The sequence below is a fragment of the Lithobates pipiens genome, unplaced genomic scaffold (assembly GCF_037356315.1).
Source record: "Lithobates pipiens isolate NorthernLeopardFrog02 unplaced genomic scaffold, aLitPip1_a1.2 Scaffold_18, whole genome shotgun sequence".
Classification (NCBI taxonomy): domain Eukaryota; kingdom Metazoa; phylum Chordata; class Amphibia; order Anura; family Ranidae; genus Lithobates; species Lithobates pipiens.
The window spans coordinates 149,727,581-149,746,882 of record NW_027507758.1 but is presented as its reverse complement, the minus strand read 5'-3'; the positions used below and the strand labels follow the sequence as shown (position 1 = coordinate 149,746,882).

General features: G+C 42.9%; 1 protein-coding gene across 12 annotated transcripts in view; it reads right to left on the bottom strand.

Annotated features, from left to right (window-relative positions):
- ARID1B (AT-rich interaction domain 1B) overlaps positions 1-19,302 on the bottom strand; it is a 527,934-nt gene that overhangs the window by 129,813 nt on the left and 378,819 nt on the right. For all 12 annotated transcript variants that reach the window (XM_077486264.1, XM_077486251.1, XM_077486257.1 and 9 more), the window contains one exon: positions 9,903-10,149. In XM_077486264.1, the coding sequence (XP_077342390.1) occupies positions 9,903-10,149 (247 nt within the window). The remainder of the gene's footprint in view (positions 1-9,902; positions 10,150-19,302) is intronic.

Below are 19,302 nucleotides of genomic sequence, written 5' to 3'. Positions count from 1 at the left end.
ATTTCAGCATGCCCAATCATGCTGACATGTGGAACAGCCAATCCTAGGAGAGGTATAGAAGAAAGGAGGACGGATGTGAAGCTGGAATTGTAACACTCTCTCCCTCATGCCGTGCTGGAGATAAAGAAATCAGATGTCAGTCACAGCAGTGGGGGGATGTGGCGACAATAAGTTATCTGTGTATCGTTTTTTAGATTACTAAAAAAAAGACAAGAGGATTGCTCAGAGCTGGATTAACTCTTCGTGGCAAGACAGGGCACAGATGAATTGACATCCTCTACTGTACCAGGTAGAAGTCTTCATACAAAAAAAATAAAAAAATCAGGTTTACATCCACTTAGGGCAATACAGATTTAGTCAATTTAGATTTTAATACTAAATCTGTACATGTAGTGCATGTTCAAACCTCAAGACCATAAATAGTAACAGGTTATTAGATTTTTTTTATTTCAGGCGTATATAATACGTTTGGAAATGCTAGAAAAATTCCTTAATAATGCATTACAATTTAACTAAACCCATTAGAATTTAGTTGACTAAAATATACTGATTTTGATATAATTTTAGTCATAGTCTTTTGACTAAAATGCCATTTTAGTTTTAGTCATCTGAGTTGTTTTAGTTGATTAAAATAGTGCTAATTTAGTTGAGGAAAATACTTTAGTCAATAAAATTAAGGTGGTTCTAAAGGCTTAAGTTTTTTTTTACTTTCATGCATATGCATGAAGGTAAAAAACCTTCTGTGCGCAGTTCCCCCATACACAAAATAGGAAATTAAATCTACAAAGTAAGGGAAATGCATGCTTATATTACTGGAACAACTATCTCTAGTGGAAGTTCTCCCTCCCTAGTCTAGATCCAGAGACCACTCAAATTTAGATGCACCTGACTTGCCATTATTATAATATGTACTCTGAAGCAGATGTGTAAAAGCATCGGGCTTCACTATAAAAGGTCCACTCCCATGCCATGTGATAGTTCACATATGTGAATTTCCCAGCGTTCCATAAGGGCACGCTTGACTTTTCATTTTCTCACTCTACTAAAAACATTTGAATTGACATTATACAAGAGAGGCACTGGAAGCCCTTGCTACCTTTTTTTTGCCAGAATGATACATTAATAACCTAGTCAAGTTCCAAAAACAGTTATGCTGTTCCCAATGTCTTTGTGCCTCTATTATCAAGTTAAAGCATTCATTAATTTAGAACCCTCAGCAAGGTCAGTGAGAACATTCATTTGAATGCTTTTAATGAAGTTTCCTAGCACAAGCTCCTTGTCAGCTTCTTTTTTTTTTTTTGGAAAGGAGAGTATCAACATTAACAATCACTGGTTACACCATTTATGAAACATGCAGATGTGGATTATTAAAGATTAATGCATGTCGGGATTGATGTCGGCATTCCGTTTGTCTCACGCCGAAACTAATTCTGTTCTTCATTAGTCAACGACAATTCACATCATGAGGATGCAGTAGATATCAAAGGTGCAAACACGGGTGGAGAAGAAGTGATGAAACTGGTTACTAAGCTACTTTACACAGATAATAACTTACCATGTCATTTACAAAGGGTCACAAAACCACCAAAAACACTATCTGCAGGTATTTAAAGACAATGTGAAAAATGATGTCCCTTTACATCTTTTTCTATGGTTTAATTAGTTTGGATTGTAAAAACACAACAGGTAAAATAACATTCAAGACTTTGCCACCATGTTCTTGACACAAAAGACAAGAATATCAGCAGGAAAAGCCATCTACAGCCCTGAAATGTCCAGTACACAGTAGTGACCTCACAAAATCTTACTCTAAAGCTCCTAAAACTAGTAGTCAGAGACAACAGCGCCTTAAAGTGGTTGTAAACCTTTACAGACCACTTTTCCCTACAGGTAAGGCTATAATAAGGCTTACCTGTAGGTACTGGAAATATCTCCTAAACATGCGCGGTTTAGGAGATATTTACCATATATGCTACCATGTGCATGTTTCTATAGGGCCCGCGCCGTAACCGCATGCCTGTGTGAGAGTGACCTCATGCGGAAGGAAGAGGGGTGAAGATGGATGCTTCCACCAGCGGGGACATCGCAGACTTCATTTGCAGGTAAGTGGCACATAATGCATACTAGCTCGCTATGCTTTTACTTTGACGGGGGAATAAACAGGAAGTAAAACCCATCAGGGTTTACTTCCTCTTTAACCTCACGCTGAAGATATACAGCTATGAGGCTACAGCAAGAGTACCTAGGCACCCTCACATAACAGCAAGTACACTGCTATTTCTCAGGAGCAATTTCACACAAAAGGTCGATTTTCAAGGTACTGTTTGACACAATTATTTCTAAATGTTCCTTATAACAGTAGATCTTCACTTTTTGAGCTCAGACCCACTTCAACCTCCTCTGCCCTGAAAGGTTTTACCCCCTTCGTGACCATGCTATTTTTTGCTATTCAGCACTGTGCTACTTTAAAGCAAAGTTCCGCCGGAAAAAAAATAAAAGTCAGCAGCTACAAACTTTCAAAATAAGGACACTTATGTGTCCAGGGCACCTGCAATGTCCTCACACGAAGCCGACCTGTCCCTTGGCTCCGGTTGCAGGTGCTGGCAACTTCAGTAAGGGAATCAGGAAGTGATGCCTTGCGGTTTCACAGCCTGGTTCCCTACTGCACATGTGCGAGTCGTGCTGTGCCTTCTGACTGGTACCTGCTGTCTTCTGGGTCCTATGCGTCTCCCAGAAGACGGGGGGGCAGAGGAGGAGCCGGACATGGCATAGATCACCAAGAATTCTTCTGCGATTTTTTGCCGGACGTGGAATAAAATACCTGTATTGGACAAGTATCTGCTCCCCCCTTCCCCCCTCAAAGGTGCCAAATGTGACACCGGAGGGGGGAAGGAACCAAATAAGTGGAAGTTCCATTTTTGGGTGGAACTCCGCTTTAACCGGCACATCATGCAATGCTGTATCCAAAAAAATGGGATGCCATTAAAGTTCATGTGCGTGCAAGGCAGGTATCCCAATACTTTTGACAATATAGTCACAAACACCAGCAAACAATACATACACACACAAAATTCCCCCAAAAAGATATATATGAACACACACATACATACCACCCCCCTCCAAAAAAAAATAAAAAATACATATACACACACGCCTCAAACAAAAGATACATATACGCATAGTGAGAGAGAATGGTTTATATGACCAACAAAATATCAATCTTTATTAAAACTGGTTTTTAATCTGCCTGTATTTGTGTGATCCCCGATTTCCCCTTTCCCAACAAGCTAAAATGTTATAATTTAAACCTACTTCCAAGATATACTATTTTGAACACAATGATATCATCACTAGGTCTCTGTGCTTCTCTAAGCAATGCAGGAAGGTCATTAGACGTAGTAAGACAGGGTGCTGTGCATTGCTTTCTGATAACATCACAGCCCCCTGCCTGCCTGCCTTCCAAAAGCCCTCAGCCATGATGCAAGTAGTGGGCTGGCTTGTGGGAGAAGGTATGCAATTCTCCAAATGTCTTGATGGGTGGATGTCAATTGGGCAATCTTAAGCCTAGAACACAAGGGCCGAATGTCAGCCAGCATCAGCTAGTTCAATAGAAACTGGCCGACATTCAGCCCGTGTGTATGGCAGCCGGTCCGACAGAAGCCGGACGTTCAGCTGGCTTCTGTCGAAGGCTCATGACCATAAAAGGTCTGTCGAGCAGCTCCTGTTCGGTGACCAAAATGTTCTGGCGAGGGGATGGGTGGTCGAATGGCGTCCCCCTGTCAGAACATAATAGCTTAGCAGGGGAGATTGACGTACTAACATCAGATTGTTAGTACAGCAGCTCCGACCTGAGCTGTCCGTTTTTTTTTCATAAAAAAAAAAAATAGTGGTGTGTACATGGCTTAAGACAGGATGCATATGCACGCCTAGTTAATTACCACATATGATGTTAAATCTTCTTGAAAGACCTGAAATTGCTGGATGTCCTTCAGTCCAGAAATGAGGTGGCTCTATCTAACTTGCTGCAGCATCTAGTGCACAACGTGACAATCTCAGTTTCAGTAGCGGAGAGGAGCCTGAGCAACTGTGCAAGACTGAAGGTAAGGCTGGAGTCAGTGGCGGCTGGTGATCAAAATTTTGGGGGGGGGGGGGGCGCAAACAAACTGAAAAATTCTGAACCCCCCCTCCATCAATTGCAGCCTTACTGTGCCCATCAAATGCAGCCACTTGTGCCCATCATATTCAGCAGCCAGGTGCGTACCTTGGCTCGGCTGCCACTTCACTACACGCGTGCGGTCAGTCCGCCGGCACTTACCGCTCATGTGGCAGGGCTCTGCTCCTCTCCTGGAGTGATGGGGCTCTTCTCAGTGGCTCTTCTCGGCGGGAAGCGGCGGCTGCGGCTCTCGTCTCCGCTCAACTCCTCAGGCTTCCTCCGCCGTGTCTCTCTGCCAAAGCGTTAGGCGTCCAATAGGATGCTTTGGCCAACCAGGAGACAGGTCTCACTGACCTGCCTGCTGGTTGGCAGGGAGGAACGTTAGTGTGAAAATTCATTCCCTATGTCACACAACAGGGTGGGATCGGGACGCAGTGCTCTGCATCCTGAGCCCACCCTATTTTGAAGCCTATTGGAGCTTCTGGCTAAAATCACGTGCTTCAAAATACACCCCCCCCCCCGCCATAGTATTTCATGTGTCTGGCGTCCTGAAAGGGGCCAGGCACATGAATAGGGAGTATGGCGGAGGTGCCATGCGTCCACAATGCACGGACCACCACTGGCTGGAGTTCAGCTTTAATCCATTCATTGTTAACCTTGGGCAAGTCTTATGAGTGTTCCTCTCATACTGTCAAAGTAAGTGAATTTTAGCTGCATTATTCAGTAGCAATGCAAAAAAAGCCATTGCTAAGTTTATTTAGCTGTGTTTGTTCCAAGAGGATCAAACAATGGCGTTTTGAATAATGAAATTGTCTACAACAAGTATATGTTTTGAAGTGAACTAGTGCCAGAGCAGTATAAAATATGAGACTGTCTATACACGGGATGGTGTTTTTCGGTTCTCTCTCTCTCTGACAAATTCCACCGAAGCCGGCGGTGTGAGCTGACACAGCACATCATCAAAATGCACAGCTTCTGCCAGACAACGTAGCAAATGCTAATTTCATTTGTCTTGCTTCGCATGCCAAATTGTACCAGTTTACTAACAAAGCAAAAATGTAAATAAGGAAAACGTTTTTTTTTTTTTTTTTTCCAGTATTCTTTTTTCTTCTGGGTTTGGGTTGTCTTTCGTCAGCGGTTTCCGTAGCAAGTAGTAAGAGAAATGTAATTTCCATTGAATATTAAACAGGGCCATGAGGTCAATGGAAGAGAAGAAGGGCATTCAATGGGACGTTGGAAGAGGCTTTTTTCTGTGCACCTCAAAGTTGCAGTTGGGAATTTAAAACCTCTCAAAAGTTAAACCCTATGCCCTCTATGTTCTATGACTCCCTTAGTGTAGTAACGCTTTAGAATAGGAAAAAACGAATCTTGTATAAAAGTTTTACTTAACATTTTGATGTATTCATATTCATTTAGAAACTTGCCATAAAAATATTTAAAGAGCCACTCAAGGTACACTAACAAAATACATACAAGGCGGATGTTTTACCTACCTAAGGACTGTCTTTCCAGTCTTGAGATTCACATAGCCCTGCCAGGCAAAGTGGATCACCTGATTGATGTCAAAGTGATGTAACACTTAAGGTAATATTAGGGGAAACTATTTAAAAAAAAAAAAAAAAAAACACATAAAAAAAATAAATAAAAATAATGTTATACTTACCTGCTCTCTACAGCAGTTTTCATTGAGCAGCCCCAATCCTCCTTTTCTCAGGTCCCCCACTGGCCCCTTCTTCCTGCCGAGTGCTCCCAGAACAAGCAGATTGTAATGGGGGCACCCAAGCAGGCTCACTCCTTCACACACAGAGCCATGGTCCTTCTCACTGGCTGTGATCTACAGCAGCAGGAGCCAATTGCAAAAAAAAAAACTCGGAGCCTTTAATCAAAATTGTCCAGTCAAAGCAGAGGGATTCCTCCATCTACCTAGTTTCTGTGGATGGAGGAATCCTGCTGGTTGAATGAAAAAACTACCAGTGTATGGTCAGCTATCAAGTCTCCCCTTCCCCTAGTTGGTGACATCCAGGGAAAGCAGAAGACTGATGAGCTCATCTCTTTGTCAACTTGCTGTCTGTTCATATCAGCATACTCCTCATTAGCATATGAGCAGGGCAAGACAGCTGAAGGGCTCATTGCTCCGCTTCCCCCTCTCCCAGGTCTGAGCTCTGCTAAAGGCTGATAGCTTGTCAAATTCAAGAACTTACACTGCTTGAATTAATAAAAAAAAATAAAAAAAATATTTATTGATAAATTAATGAATACAGAGCTGCATTACTTTGTATTCTACATGTCAGTCCTAATTTCAGCTGTAAAAAGGGCAGTCCACCAACAATTAACATCTCTGTTATGGGTAAGCTTGTTAGGTTGAATCACTCAGAAACTCTTTAGAACTTAGAGATGCATACTACATCTGAATGTGTCCTTTGCTTATTTCTGTCATTGGGGGCTCATGCACAATTGCTTGCATGGTAAAATGCTGCATTTTACAGCACAGTCTATGTAAGGGTCCAGCAGGAGAGGTGTGATATGCTCTTCAGCACATTGCACTGTTTTTTTTTGTTTAAACTTTATTTGTATTTCCATATTGTAACACTTTATTCAGCAGGCTGAGATGATATGTGGTGCCAGTGGCATTGTTAGGGGGTGGCTTTTGGGGCTAAAGCCCAGAATCTGGGGACCATAGCCCAGAGTCTCTGAAGGGGTCCCCAAGGGGGGGGAAGGCTCTCTGGGGACACTGATGTAAGTGGGAGGATCTCTGGAGACCCTGATGTAAGGGTCCCAAGAGGGGGAGGGTCTCCAGGGACTCTGATTTAAGGGGAAGGCTCTCTGGGGACCCTGATTTAAGGGGGAGGCTCTCTGGGGACCCCGATGTAAGAGTCCCCAGAGGGGGAGGGTCTCTGGGGACCCTGATTTAAGGGGAGGCTCTCTGGGGACCCTGATGCAAGGGGGAGGCTCTCTGGGGACCCTGATGCAAGGGGGAGGCTCTCTGGGGACCCTGATGCAAGGGGGAGGCTCTCTGGGGACCCTGATGCAAGGGGGAGGCTCTCTGGGGACCCTGATGCAAGGGGGAGGCTCTCTGGGGACCCTGACGCAAGGGGGAGGCTCTCTGGGGACCCTGACGCAAGGGGGAGGCTCTCTGGGGACCCTGACGCAAGGGGGAGGCTCTCTGGGGACCCTGACGCAAGGGGGAGGCTCTCTGGGGACCCTGACGCAAGGGGGAGGCTCTCTGGGGACCCTGACGCAAGGGGGAGGCTCTCTGGGGACCCTGACGCAAGGGGGAGGCTCTCTGGGGACCCTGACGCAAGGGGGAGGCTCTCTGGGGACCCTGACGCAAGGGGGAGGCTCTCTGGGGACCCTGACGCAAGGGGGAGGCTCTCTGGGGACCCTGACGCAAGGGGGAGGCTCTCTGGGGACCCTGACGCAAGGGGGAGGCTCTCTGGGGACCCTGACGCAAGGGGGAGGCTCTCTGGGGACCCTGACGCAAGGGGGAGGCTCTCTAGGGACCCTGATGCAAGGGGGAGGCTCTCTAGGGACCCTGATGCAAGGGGGGGCTCTCTGGGGACCCTGATGCAAGGGGGGGGGGCTCTCTAGGGGCCCTGATGCAAGGGGGAGGCTCTCTGGGGACCCTGATGCAAGGGGGAGGCTCTCTGGGGACCCTGATGCAAGGGGGAGGCTCTCTGGGGACCCTGATGCAAGGGGGAGGCTCTCTGGGACCCTGATGCAAGGGGGAGGCTCTATGGGGACCCTGATGCAAGGGGGAGGCTCTATGGGGACCCTGATGCAAGGGGGAGGCTCTATGGGGACCCTGATGCAAGGGGGAGGGCTCTCTGGTGACCCTGATGCAAGGGGGAGGCTCTGGGGACTCTGATGTAAAGGGGGGCTCTCTGGGGATATACACACACACACATATTACTGTATATACATGTGTATGCCTGCCCAAGCGTATGACTTTCTTTACTACGCTGCTATGGGCTCTAGCCCCAGATCTTTGCTAGACCTAACAACGCCCCTGTGTGGTGCCATCTAGTGCATTGCAAATCACAACAGCACAGCTCAGATAACAATTGTCTTCTTTGTGCCCTGGCAGTGATCAGTTTCTTGTACAGTTCAATGCATATAGTATGAATGTGCCCTGATTCATTAACAAGAAAGCAGTAGGATGAGCATGACTCTTCCTCTGAGTTAAAAGATGGAGGCATATATAGGAACTCTGTCAGTAAGCGTTAACCACTGGAGTTCCTAAAAGATATAGGAAACCAGTAGAAGACTCGGCCCAAGCATGTTAACTGAAGAATACATTTTGCCCCTTTAGCCCAAAAAGGCTCTTGGTTGGTCCTGATGATCAATGATCAGGAACTGGACAAAGTGCGCTACTGAACAGTCAGCACCTCTTTTATAATAATGGTGTAGTTTTGATTATATAATTAATATCACCTGTTAATTTCTGCATGTGTGTACTTTACATTCAGTTCCAGAACTTCTGAAAAACATCAGACACATCAGTTCGAAGCATCAAAGAGAATTTCTTGATTCTCATGGAAAGTATCTTGTTTAGACCCCAGAAACTGAACAAGGAGAAGTGGTCAACAAGTCTGTTGCAGGAAGCCTATTTAAGAATTAGTTATGAAAGGATGGTGCAGATAATATAGTTACATAGTTGGTGAGGTTGAAAAAAGACACAAGTCCATCAAGTCCAACCCATGTGTGTGATTATGTGTCAGTATTACATTGTATATCCCTGTATGTTGCGGTCATTCAGGTGTTTATCTAATAGCTTCTTGAAACTATTGATGCTCCCTGCTGAGACCACCACCTGTGGAAGGGAATTCCACATCCTTGCCACTCTTACAGTAAAGAACCCTCTACGTCGTTTAATGTTAAACCTCTTTTCTTCTAATTTTAATGAGTGGCCACGAGTCTTGTTACACTCCCTTCTGCGAAAAAGTTTTATCCCTATTGCGGGGTCACCAGTATGGTATTTGTATATTGAAATTATATCCCCTCACAAGCGTCTCTTCTCCAGAGAGAATAAGTTCAGTGCTCGCAACCTTTCCTCATAACTAATATCCTCCAGACCCTTTATTAGCTTTGTTGCCCTTCTTTGTACTCCCTCCATTTACAGTACATCCTTCCTGAGGACTGGTGCCCAGAACTGGACAGCATACTCTAGGTGTGGCCGGACACGAGTCTTGTAGAGCGGGAAAATTATCATTTTATCTCTGGAGTTGATCCCTTTTTAATGCATGCCAATATTCTGTTTGCTTTGTTAGCAGTAGCTTGGCATTGCATGCCTTTGCTGAGCCTATCTACTAGGACCCCCAGGTCCTTTTCCATCCTAGAGGTTCTCCCCCCAGTGTGTAGATTGCCTTCATATTTTTGCCACCCAAATGCATTATTTTACATTTTTTATACATTGAACCACATTTGCCATGTAGTTGCCCACCCCATTAATTTGTTCAGATCTTTTTGCAAGGTTTCCACATCCTGCGGAGAAGTCATTGCCCTGCTTAGCTTAGTATTGTCCGCAAATACAAAGATTGAACTTTTTACACCATCCTCCAGGTCGTTTATGAACAAATTAAATAGGATTGGTTCCAGCACAGAACCCTGGGGGACCCCGATATATTAGAACCATGCCAGAGTTGTGACCCATAAAATCCTGGGAGCTGCCTCGATCTTCCAATCACAAATCTCCTTTAATATTGCAACCTGAACTAAAATGTTAGCTTACAAGCTTTCCTTATGTACTCACCAGGAATACTAGCAGGTGATATTGGACCTGATCTTGACTGGTTGCTTCCAACTGGTGAACCCACAGGTGATGGTGATGGACCACCACCCTGGATGCTTGGTAGATGTGGTGATGCATGAGGAGAAAAGGGTGACTGTGCAGGATTGCTTTGCTCCCCCTGGCTGCTTGTAGAACCCGAGGCACTCACAGCAGAACTTAATGTTGCTTCAGTTCCAGTTGGCAAGTCATCAATAGAACCAGATAAGTCCTGTGGGACAAGCAAGAACTAACAGTTAGAGCCAACATCAATTCATAAAGCAATGCATGAGTTTAGACAATGTTACAGGCATTCTTTGAGTACATGATTCTATATGTCAACAACTCTTAAAATAAATCTGTGTATAAAAAAGATAAATGTGCCATTTTATTTCCAAAACTTGGCACAATACACAGGACTTTACTAGAACATAGAACCACTCGTATTAGTCCCTATTTGCTGAAGCAGCTCAAAGTCCCCACTAAACCTATTCATACACTAAGGTCAGTATGAGTAGAAGCTCATTAACCTACCAATATGTTTTTGGATTGTGGGAGGAAACTAAAGCACCCAGAGGAATTCCCATACAAGCACAGGGAAAACATTAACTCTATTTGCAGAGTCCTGTTTGTAATGCAAATCAACCAAAGACCCAGAGCTACAAGATTACCAACACCAACAGTGCTGCTTAAAGGACAAAACATATTTATTCATTCTAATTTTACAGTCATCTTAAAGCATTGAAATCAAAGCAGTTATCAGTAAAGTTGATAAGCACAGGTCAAAGACATTCCATGATGAATCTTCTTCTCATGGCATTAGATGTTTAGAACTTTCTGGTCACATTTTGTAGAATGAGTCTTCTAAAAGTTTCTTCACTTTTATAGATATAACTTGGTTAAAAAAAAAAAGGTGCCGAAACATTTTGAAAAACCCTCATACAAAATGTCTCTCTACATATGGAGAAATCATTGTTTCCAGCACACAACTTCTGGAAGACAAGACAACACAAGGTACAGCTAGGTATTCCTATTTTTGAGCTTCCAACATGCAACAAAGACCGAACAAATTAGGTAAATACGCAGCCACACATTTTAAGAAGTTGCATCTCACTATTGACTGTGAAGTTCCAAAACAAGGACAGATGCCTAACCAGCTCTGAAGTGCCATTTTGACGGAGGACTTCTCACTGCTCCAGATAAGGTAAATACATCTCAGAAGGGAGTATTGTAGCCCTATATATTTGGTTAGGGAGTCGATTACTAGGTTTAGTCCAACAGTTACAATTCAGAGAGTTAGCTGTTAAGGGCTCCTTTTAAGGATTGGGTTAAGTGTTAGCTTGAGGGTTAGGAGGTCAAATTAAATGTTTGGTTAAAGTTAGGTTAAATGTTATGGAAGAGGTGAAATTTAAGGGTGCATTTAAGGAGTTAGGTGAAATGTTAGAGCTTCGGTTAGGAAGCATTAAGTGGTAATGGGTGCTTTACCATTAGAAATAAGATATGGTGAGGAACACTTGGGAGAATTTTTATTTTATTTTACCTCTTTCTGATGCAGGAAGACCCTTGTCAAGAGCTACAGTGTTGGGCACCATGTTACGGATATAAAATTACGTACAACATAAGGTTCTTTTTGTAAGAACTGGGTGGTGACACCAAGCATCTTCATGTCCTTGTTCAATACAGTCATAGCACCACGCAACACTACAACTTAGTTTCCTTCAGGGTGTCAGGGCAAATAAGTTAAAGAACAGCTGAAATAAAATATAGTGTTTTACAATGCACAGTGAAGAGGGGCTGCTAGAGTAGTGTGAATATTAGAGCAAAAAAAAAGAAAAAATGTTACAGTACGCTGTATTCTGATGGCTTTACAAATCCTCTTTCTGATAATCCCCTGGGGATATGTGCTGGAGTGAGTGACAGGTCTCATGCACTTTCTTAAGTTCATGCCTTCCAGGGATTTGTTCTCACAAACCTGATGTAACTCATTCATAAAAGCAAAGGAGGTCACGTGAAGCCACAGTGTGTAAGGCTTAAAATATATTATTGGGAGGAAAGAGAAGGAGGGGGGGGAAGGAGGAAAGCAGGGCAGGCGGCAGGCAGGCTCCAGTTCCACAGCATGGCTTGACCTAGGGTAACCTTTGAAATGTGATTATTCACACAGTGAGAGGGGGATTTCCTTGAAGAAGATTTACCATGTTGAACACACTCTCCCTCAAATAACCTGACAATGCAGGATGAATAAAAGATGACTTGCCAAAAACAAGACAGGGAAGGATGTGATTACTCCTAAGTAATAACCGAACACAAATCAGGAGTACATGGAGCACAGCTATGGGGCTCTAATGATGCTTATAGTATCATATGAGCTAAAATCCATGTGAGGTTATTTGACATTTTTGACAAGCAGATGTGTGCACTTGCCAATGTTTTTTACTCTGCTTGGAAGCTTTTACCTATTTTTTTTGGCACACTTGGACATGACAGCCATTTCCTTTACTGATGCAAACAAAATTGCCCAGAAAAACATGAGAAAATATAAATTTGATAAGTTATTCCACACATACCATTTTACAGTGTCTGTAATGCTCACTTAGTTCCTGTTATCTCATAATTATACCGTGCAAATAAATTTAATCCAATAGACTCTTCACTCCAGTATCCTACCAACGTATAATTTGGATGCTTCCGTTGATTTGCCAGTGTTAAAAAGCTTATCATTGGAACCTCTATGTATCTACAGTCAGGGATACGTTTATTAAATAAAGGACATGTTGCCTTTCAATTATGCAGTTTAAAGGTAGAAATTTTTTATTTTTTTGTAGAACTGTCTGGACCAGGGTTTCTCAACCCTTGGGTTCCTCTAGAGCAGCCTTTCTCAACCTTTTCAACACAGAGGAACCCTTGAAATAGTTCTCCGGTCTCAGGGAACCCCTGCTAAAAATGATAAATCTACAACTCATGATACATTAGTGTGATGGTCAGTGGGAAGAAAGGTCCTTACACTTGTGGTCATTGAGAAGAATTACCTCCTTACAGAAAGCTAAAAAGATTAATGGTGTCAGTGGGAACTTAGCTGAGAGGCAGACATTGCCCAATTCTGAAGGAACCCCTAGCAACCTTTGGAGGAACCCTGGTTGAGAATCACTGCTCTAGAGGGTGCTAGGGGTTCCCTGAGCAATGGTTCATTTCTTCCTCTCAGGTAAGTTCGCAAGGACACTCTGTTGGTAGGATACTCGAGTATACTGGAGTAATCTTTTCAGTTATCTGTAAGGGGGAAATTCTTCCCAATAACCACAAGTGTAAGAAGCATTGTTCTCACTGACCATCACACTAATGTATGAAGAGTTGTAGATTTTTTATTTTTAGCAGGGGTTCCCCAAGACTGGAGAATTATTTACAGGGTTCCTCTGTGTTGAAAAGGTTGAGAAAGGCTGGAAAGGCTGGTCTGGACAGTCTACGTTGATATATTCAAGCAAGCAAAAAAAAAAAAGGTCAACAGTAGTTTTTCACATAATTTGCCATTTCTGCTGTGGTAAAGGTAGAAAGTGACTTTATTTGCTAACAATACTGGGGATAAACATCAGATTGCTAATTTTGGTTTGCAAAAAATATTCAAAGGTCCAGAGTACAGCAAATTGGATCTCTCCTTTAAAATACTGCTTTACCCAGGCAAATGAAGCTAGCTTAGATCAGCACCCCAAGTTATGGCCATCCTGGATTGCAATTGCGTTGCACTGAATTGCACACTTGGGTAACTAAGTGACTGATAAGAACTCAGCAACAAAGTCAGTATATCTTGAAGGTAGGTTCTCTTAAACGTTCTTGTACGCACATTCACGAGCAATAAAACTCTTCAGATGCACTTTATCTAGCAGTTTTAAGCAATCTAGAGCATGCATTACAGTTCTATGATAAACAAAGACATGACCACAACTAGAGTGGACAGTGAGGGATGCAAGGATCAGGGAAGAACTGCAAACCTTTAATCTGGGGGGTAATCACCACCATTTTATGGTAAAGATAGATTTCTTTAAACTAAAGAAACAGAACTATCATGTTTCATTGACTGGTGTATATGGTGAAAGGCGACTGTTCCAAAATGTCCAAAATGTACTGAAAAACATGCCTTTCATGTTTTCAGCATCCTTTGTGGTTCGCAGAATTCAGTCACGTGACATCTCAGAGCAGATAATGAACGTGGCGCTAGAAAACTTCCTCTGCCAAGCAATAGCTGAAGGAGGTAGCTATATAATGCCCAGTATCTTCCACTAACTGCAGAATGATGTCCGATTGGTAAAATATCTCTTCTCAGGGCCACCAACCCAATAAATCTTATTAGTACATCTCTGCCAAGGATCCTAACCAATGTGTCCTGTAGTGCTGAGCTATGCTTTACTTTAATAAGGCCTTTATTTATCCGACGGCTGAACAAAGGCATGAAGTTATGCCTCTGAGAAAGTAGAGCAATGATGCCAACCGAATGCCACACACGCTATTTTAGAAATCTTTCAACCACTTCATGAACTCCTATTTATACACTTCTATGTATATTCCAAATAAAAACTCTCAAGTCCAAAATGACCCTGCCTGTAAGAGCAGTTTCAGTATAATCAAATTCATTGTGAGTCTTGGCATTCAGTCACATGACATTCCAGAGCTGTGAAGAAAGTTGGTGCTGGATGACTTTCCCCTGCCAGACACAGTAATTGTTGGTCTGAATGAGGCAGCTATATAATGGCAAGGATGTGTCACTAACTGCAGATCTATGTCTGAATAATGAAGTATCTCCATTCAGGGCCACCAGCTCAACATATTTAGTAGTGCCTTCCTGTCCTGCAGCCCAGTCTTCTCTTGGCAAGGATGCCTACCAATGTCTGCTTTAATGCTAAGTCATGCCATGTCTAAATGAGGTCTTTATTGGAGGGCTGAACAAAGGCATAAACGTATGCTTCTGAAGATGCAGAGCAATCAATAATGCCCGTCTAATGCCATACAAGTTACTTTAGAAATCTTTCAACTGCTTTATAAATCCCTATTTATACACTAGTCCTCCAAGATCCTGTTATATTACGCTCTCAGAATGTGCCAACTAATGTCTTCTTTCCTGAGTGACACAAAGATTTATGACATTTTAATACAAAGATCTTGGAGGATTATTAGCCCTTGATGAGTACAAGTGTGGTTGACCTGACTAAAGTATTAATCTACAGGACCTTTTGGGAAGGGAAACCCGAGTCCTGTGGAATGGGGAAGGTCACCTGGACATTGGCATCTGTGTGGGTTTCTCTGTATATGAACACTTTTGGCTTTGATTCATATTAAGAATGAAACTTTACTGGCGGGTACACCTACCCTGTAGATTATTGCTTTCCCTAGACATTTTTGGACTATTTTTTCACAACTGTACATAGACACATAAAAGGTAAATATTCAACATGCTAGTAGGTTAATTGGCCTCTCTCTAAATTGACCCTAATATATGTGTGTGCATGTATGTATGCATGCAAGATAGGGCCCTTAGGTTGTAAGCTTCTTGAGGGCAGGGACTGATGTGAATGTACATAGATGTAAAATGCTTCCTAAATTGTTGGCACTATATAAATATCTATGAGTATTAAAATAAAGTGCGTTTGGCAACTAGTTATTTAAAAATTGGAAAAATATAAACTCGTAGAAAAATTGTATTTTATGCCACTTGTTCTATGATGGAATTTATAACTGTAGGTGAACGTAAAACCCATCTAGATGTAATAGCTACTAAACAGAGAAAAAATGATACTCTGCTAGCGTAACATAAAATATTAGAGGTCACCTTGGGGTTCTATGACCTGTATAAAACCACTCCGCCTGCAGCTGTGTTTTTCATATGTACATGTAATTCCCTTGTGACCCTTAACGTTATAACATTATTTTACACAAGCTGTGAGAGGGTAAATGATGCCCAATAATTTATATACACCTTACTAGTTCACCCTGCTCTACAGAGAAACACCATTTTGGTTCTACTTCACAATATTTACGTATGTAAATTGTATAGACATTATCATGCCGGCTTATATCCATGCACACCCTGGTTCACAGCCATTTAGATTCTTAATGACAGCCGTTCTGTGCCATTCCAAGCATCGAGCTTAGTTAACTAAGGCACTCAGTAACTAATACCACTCTGGAGGACAATTTAGTCAGCAGGGCATCAGTTCATTCTTCTTTTACAAGTACAATCAGATATATGATGTCTGCTCATTGAATGAGACAGACCTAAACTAGGCTGTATGCAGACCAAGGTACCTTGTATCAAAAAAACGCAAAAAGACATTTTGTACAGAAAACTTTATGACTAAATGAAGTGTACTGAGACAAAATCAAAACAGCAATATAAGGAAAAATACATTTGTAATAACTGCCTTTACTAGTAACTGATAACCCAACGTTCTAAGTCAGGCATACAGAAGGAGAGAGGTACACAGTTCATATCAAAAGCAACAATTCAGAAATTCCTTTCAATATCCTATATTAAATGGTCAATTTACTCAAAACAGTCACTTTAGTTTTTTGGTAACATTAACCACCTGACAGTTTCTTGCATCTCTTGGGGATTCTATAGTTGAGATTCTTTCCTAGTTCTAAGTTCTGAACACCTGCTGTGAGAATAGCATAGCTCCCTCATTTGGAGAAACTGACTCTTTGGAACCAAATTGCTCTCCCTCTCTTAACTCCCCAGTCAATTTCAGCCTCTCTCTACCAGGGTCTTGGTATGCTGACACCATAAGAGTTCCCTTCACTTGAACTAAGAGGCCAAGCCTAACCCCTGAAAAACAACCCCACACCATAATCCCCCCTCCACCAAATGATTTGGACCAGTGAATAAAGACATGGATGAGTGGGGTTTGAGGGGAGGAACTTGAATGGCCTGCGCAGAGTCCTGACCTCAACCCGACGGAACACATTTGGGATGAATTAGAGCAGAGACTCCAAGCCAAGCCTTCTCATCCAACAACAGTGCCTGACCTCACAAATGCGCTTCTGGAAGAATGGTCAAACAGTACCATAGACACACATCTAAACCTTGTGAACAGCCTTCCTAGATGAGTTGAAGCTGTTATAGCTGCTCTTCTACACCTCTTCATCCAACACACAGTGATCTCCCTGCTAAACCTATTGTGTTAGGAGAGAGGGACTCCCTCCTCTGCCCAAATACACCAGTCAGCCATTGGATGCCGATTAGCTGTTGGTCTTCCAGCATGACCGTTCGAGTGGCTTCTGACAGATAGCTGATGTACACATGGACCAAATGTCGGACAGTTTCTGCAGACCCTTCCAATACTGGCCAATATTCAGCCCATGTGTACCAGGCTTAGTGCACTTATAAAACTTCAGGAGCAGCAGAAGTCTATAGGGTCTTATTCACATGGGCATAGAGGACCGTACACCAACTAAATTCAGCATATTCCTGCGCACAGGGACAAATGAGCAGTTCTGGATGCAAACTGTCTGCCACCTATCCGTCTTCCTACATACCTACCCGATTGGATGGGCGTAAAGCTGTGGCATCTGTCAACCTGTCATTGATTTGTACAGGTTCCTGGCTGCAGCTGTTCTCAAACACCTGTGACCCAAGCACAGAAATACGGTGAATTCTGCCAGTGTACAACCCTCTGTGCCCATTGAGATGAATATTTATAGCATTTCACATTTTATTGCATTGTTACCCTATATGCACTACATATAACTTTTAACCCTTATTGAGCTGTGGGATGCTGCTTTAAAATACAACTGCTCATCTCATTTAAGAGAAACCACCAGTCCTGTAGACATGCTGCATCGGCACAGCCTTCCTAGTAGGGTTAAAAGGTCAGTAACAACCAGTGTCCCCAGGACAAAGAATAATGCTGAGAGTGCTACAAAATGCAGAGATTATGTGTCGTGCAGTGCACCAGATTCATAATCCTCTTGCCGCAAGAGATTACAAATATCATAGAAAGTTAACCTGTCCTACGCTTAAGGCTGGGCCTTGCTAAAAAATGGCACAGATATGTAATTTAGACTGTTATATTTCACGTTACTAAATTAGGTACTATAGAAACTGGTGTTACTTTGACTATAGAAGAAGGCATTACATATTAAAGCTGATCTGCTAGAAGATGGTTGTTGTAGTTGTTAATAAATCATTAAATCAATATTAATTTAATGAGCCTCTTTTCATCTCCAGTAACATTTATTTTGGAAGAAGGAAGGCAGCACTAGGAGCCAATAAGGTGTACTGCATGTAAATGTGCTGACAAGGAACATTCTTATTGGAGAAGAGAGTAGAGAGATGACCACATCTGTCTGCTGCTTCTCCTTTACTGTCCAGTCAGCAAGCTGGGGGGGTGGAGACATGACAACAGGGCAATCCTAACTGCAACAAAAATGGTCAGGAGACATCAGTCGGTTAAAAAAAAAAAAAGAAGAGAAAAGAAAAAAGGCTGACATCGGCCCGTGTGAACGTCAGTCGGTCCAACAGAAGCCGGCTTCTGTCGGACAAGAATGCTGGAAAACCAGCAGCTAGCCAACTCCCAATCTGGTTTACGCCAATGGCGGACAGAGCTGATCAGAGTGTTCGGGGGGAGAGCGGGAATGGGGGATAGAGGAAATTACTATACTAAATTTGCATAGTTAGTACAATGGCTCTGAACGGACAGGTTTTTTTTTCGTTCAACCTGCTGGGTACTCATAGTGTGTACCAGACTTTAGGCTGGGTTCACACTGTGACAGACCTAGCTGGGACAGAGGCTCTTGGAGGGGACTGAATGCGAGCCTCTTGCCTTGTGATTATGGGCCCTCACATTTGGGGGAACGGTGCTCTTTGTGAGCTATATGCCTGGGGACCCCTGAGGTGGTGTTAATTGGATTCAGGTCCGTGCCCCCCCCCAAGACACACAGACTCTGGATATGTAAATGCCATGTTAGCAATAGACTAAATCACACTATTGGGACACAAACTCTTAGATGCTAATATCATCACCTTCAGCCATCCTGTCTTGTATATTGTAAATGAGTCTAGTCTGGCTTGACACAGATTCTAAAGAGTATTTCACCTATTGTTGTTTTGTCGTTTGTGCTAATTAACTTGCAATTGAATTGTTAGTGAGCTAGGAGCCGAAAAGTCTTATCCCTCAGTCAACTAGTCTTAGGTTTTAGTCACCCCGCTGTATATATTTTGTGTGAGATCTCAAATAAAGGTCATTCCTGATGTCCTCTAAGACTGGTGTCGTCTAGTTCTTGGGGGTTCCTATAGCCAGATCCATTGGACTTGTGTTCCAGGACTTAGGAAGCAGTATATAGACGGAAGCACTCAATTGGAGTGTGGGATCCAGTTCCGTCACACACACTATTGCAAATTGGA